General features: G+C 31.4%; 1 protein-coding gene across 1 annotated transcript; it reads left to right on the top strand.

The window, feature by feature from the left end:
- The first annotated feature begins 1,241 nt into the window (after nt 1–1,241).
- LOC150029997 (microtubule-destabilizing protein 60-like) lies at nt 1,242–2,923 on the top strand. The gene is made up of 6 exons (XM_090310175.1): nt 1,242–1,364; nt 1,440–1,490; nt 1,576–1,680; nt 1,870–1,929; nt 2,031–2,125; nt 2,586–2,923. Exons 1-6 carry the CDS (start codon nt 1,329–1,331, stop codon nt 2,707–2,709), a joined length of 471 nt encoding a protein of 156 aa, XP_090166301.1. The 5' UTR covers nt 1,242–1,328; the 3' UTR covers nt 2,710–2,923.
- Nucleotides 2,924–3,302: the final 379 nt, after the last annotated feature.

Raw genomic sequence — 3,302 nt, 5'->3', positions numbered from 1 at the left:
TATAAATAGATGTGTGAGATTTGTACAGACTTTTTGGTCATTAACACATACAGATGTCAGTTGAGCTAAGTTTTTGTTGGCATCATGTACTTAATTACTAGATCATTAGAGAGTTACTTCAACCCAAACACTAAGATGGGTCAACAACTTTTCATCCAACAGAAGAAAGAACGGATGCATCAAAGACCTTCGATAGACCAAAGGCAAAACCAACTTGGCATATTGAACCCCCAACCCACTACGCCCTCTTCAAAGTAAGACGAGGAACTTCCAACGAAAAAAAAATATATCTCAAAATCACCATTACAAACAATTGTGAGCGACAACATTATCAGATCTATGGCAAGAAAGGAAAAATGTCACATCCACAAGGGAAACCAGCTTTAACAATTTCATCAACAAAAATTTGAGAACACCGCTTCAAACCTACGTATTTCTACCATTTTAATTGATAGACATTCTTTATACTCTATTTAATTCTTTTTATGATATTATTAGAGCAATAGATCAAACCCTTTAATGTAAAAGAATAACAACCAAAAAAAAAAAAAAACATTGCATAGAAATAGTATTATTGAACCAAAATAGATACATGGCTTGAGGGCATTACTAGACCTAATCATTCCAAAAAGCAACCTAAAGTGGCTATATTCCTTCACTTTTTCTTCTTCATAAACCCTTCTTTCCCAACCTACCATCCCAAGAAAAAAATAATAATAAAACACCAATCATTACACATTTTACTTGTGTCCTATTTCTGCATAAAGCAAAGGTATCATCACTACAAGTTACACACTAAACTACCAAAAACTATTTAAGCTTCCCAAAACAGTTCTTACAAAAATAAGACCCATATGAAGTAGACCATCTATAACAAGTTCAATTTTCATACCATATATAACATATCAATCTTAACCTTTTTTTACTCAAACAAAATTTTCATATATAAAGTACAATTCATACTCTTTTTTTTGTCAATATTATAGGGGCTTTGTGATAAGAATGTTTAAGCAGCCCAAACAAAGGACATGACTCTGAAATTTGAGCATGCCTTAGAATCAATAAGCAAAAGTAATAATTTATGTGAAGGAGAGTGAAATTTGATCAGAAAGTTTGGTGCAAGAGAGCATGCAAGTTTTTGGACATGCTGGTGATGTGGCAACAACAATAATGACCAATCAAATCACTCACACACACACATTATTTGCTGACCAACCCTCCAATTTTTGCCACAGTTTCACTATAAATTTTCACTTCCATTACTTCCATTTTAGCTGTAGCACCCTAAGATTTGACTCTCTCTTAACTTCCTCATCATCCATCCACTCATGGACAAGTCTCAACCAAAATCTTTCATGACCAAGGTTTGTGAGACTAATTTTGATCTTACCTCTTCTTGGTTTATCTTTTTTTTCTTTGTTAACCTTTTTTTTTCTTAGACAAAAGACGGAGTCCGAGACCGAGTTTTGGAGAAAGCGGAGAGAGTTCGAGTAAGTTTTCGGGATCATTGAAAATCAAAGTACTTTGCCTTTGTTTGTGGAATGAAAAGTATGAGGTTTGTTTTCCTTATTTTAGGCTCCTCAAAAAGTTGTTCATGTGAAAGAAAACACCAAGAAGCCACAAGATTTCAAGTTGCATACCCAAGAAAGAGCAGTGAAACGAGCAATGTTTAACTACTCGGTAAGTTTAGTGTTGAGTATATAGTTATTTGTTCGTGAAAGCTTTCAGGTTTAATAGTAATTTAATATGATCTCAAAATGTTGAAGAGTTTCATGCGTGATCAAATTCATATAGTATATCGTTTTCTATCTCATTAATAATGATGATCACTTGTTGGATCTCGTATTAATTTTTTGGATCAATGAACAGATAGCAACCAAGTTATATGTAATGGAGCTACAAAAGAAAGTGGAAGAAAAGTTGCACAAGGTAACAATTACAACTTACAAATCTTTTGCGTTACACACAAAACTTGTTTGCAATAAAATAGTGAACAGCAAATAACTAAAGAACAAAATATTGTGAAGCAGATGATAGAAGAAGAAGAGGTTCGTTTGATGAGAAAGGAGATGATTCCAAGAGCTCAACTCATGCCCTACTTTGATAGACCCTACTTTCCACAAAGGTAGTACAAAAAAAAAAAAAATGGTTTAAAATTTTAAAAATTTTAATTTTTTTTTAAAAATACATAGATGCATTTCGAACTACATACATTCATCTTTGTGGAACCTATTTTCAGGAAAAAGTTCTTTTATATCTTTTCTTTTTGTGATTGAAGGGGATGCATGAAAATGAGTGAGAAGCATACGCCACACTTAAGTATCGTTGATATTTTGATAAGATGAATTTTGGAATAGCAAAGAAAATGCTTTTGACCATTTAAAGCACTTTGGACTATTTACATGGTATTTTATTACATAGTTCAAAAGTTGGTTTTAGAAATACTCAGCTTTTCATTTAAAATTATCACGTCCGAAAATAATATAAATACGCTAAAGTGAGCATAACTCAATTGACATACAAATATATTAATAACCACAAGATTCGTTCTTATTAGTTATACATTATAACTATTTGTTATGCAGATCGAACCGACCATTGACGATCCCGAGAGAGCCGAGTTTCTTGATGAACAAGGAGCAATGGAACTGTAACACTGATAGTGAACTTTACAGTTTTCAGAGACAAGCTTTGAAACCAATCAAATAAAACCAACTATATATTGTATAGATTTTGGGTTTGAATTAAATCATGTGTTTTTCTTATTCTATTTGATGTGTCTCATCTTGTACAATTTAGTCATAGAATGAGAGAAAAGAGAGAGTGATGTTTTTGAGGTAGAAAAGCATTGTTGCTTCCTGACTTTGTTCTTTCAAATGGGTCAAAATAAAATCAATTGTTTATTGCAAATTTTTAAATTAAACTATGTTCAGATTGACAAATTTTCAAATTAAACTATGTTGAGATTGACAATAATAATATATATATATAACATTTGAAAGAACCAACAAAACTAAATCTTCACAAATATAGAATAAGAAATGTTAACCATATGTCCAAGAAATGAGTATATAATGACACTAATTGAAAATACAATTATGACCAAAGGATTTGCTTTCAAATTTTTATATATCGCACAAAGCTTATCTACCAAACTTTATATTAGTGTGTGCCAAAAACTTGACTCAACTAGTAAAAAATACACCCTTGCCATTGGCCTCAATATTTGAGGTCCAATTCACCCATCTTATTTATGATAAAAAAAAAAAAATTAAAATAATAATATTTTATGTTAAGTGTCA

The sequence above is a fragment of the Benincasa hispida genome, unplaced genomic scaffold, assembly GCF_027475165.1.
Source record: "Benincasa hispida cultivar pf3 unplaced genomic scaffold, pf3_genome.v1.1 HicScf710, whole genome shotgun sequence".
Lineage (NCBI taxonomy): Eukaryota > Viridiplantae > Streptophyta > Magnoliopsida > Cucurbitales > Cucurbitaceae > Benincasa > Benincasa hispida.
Note: the sequence above shows the minus strand (reverse complement) of the source record. Positions and strands in the feature narration are given on the sequence as shown.

Coding starts and splice junctions, on each gene's coding strand:
- LOC150029997 (XM_090310175.1), top strand. CDS start 1,329: ATGGACAAGTCTCAACCAAAATCTTTCATGACCAAG. Junction 1,930..2,030: donor TGGAAGAAAAGTTGCACAAG/GTAACAATTACA, acceptor ATTGTGAAGCAG/ATGATAGAAGAAGAAGAGGT. Junction 2,126..2,585: donor AGACCCTACTTTCCACAAAG/GTAGTACAAAAA, acceptor TTTGTTATGCAG/ATCGAACCGACCATTGACGA.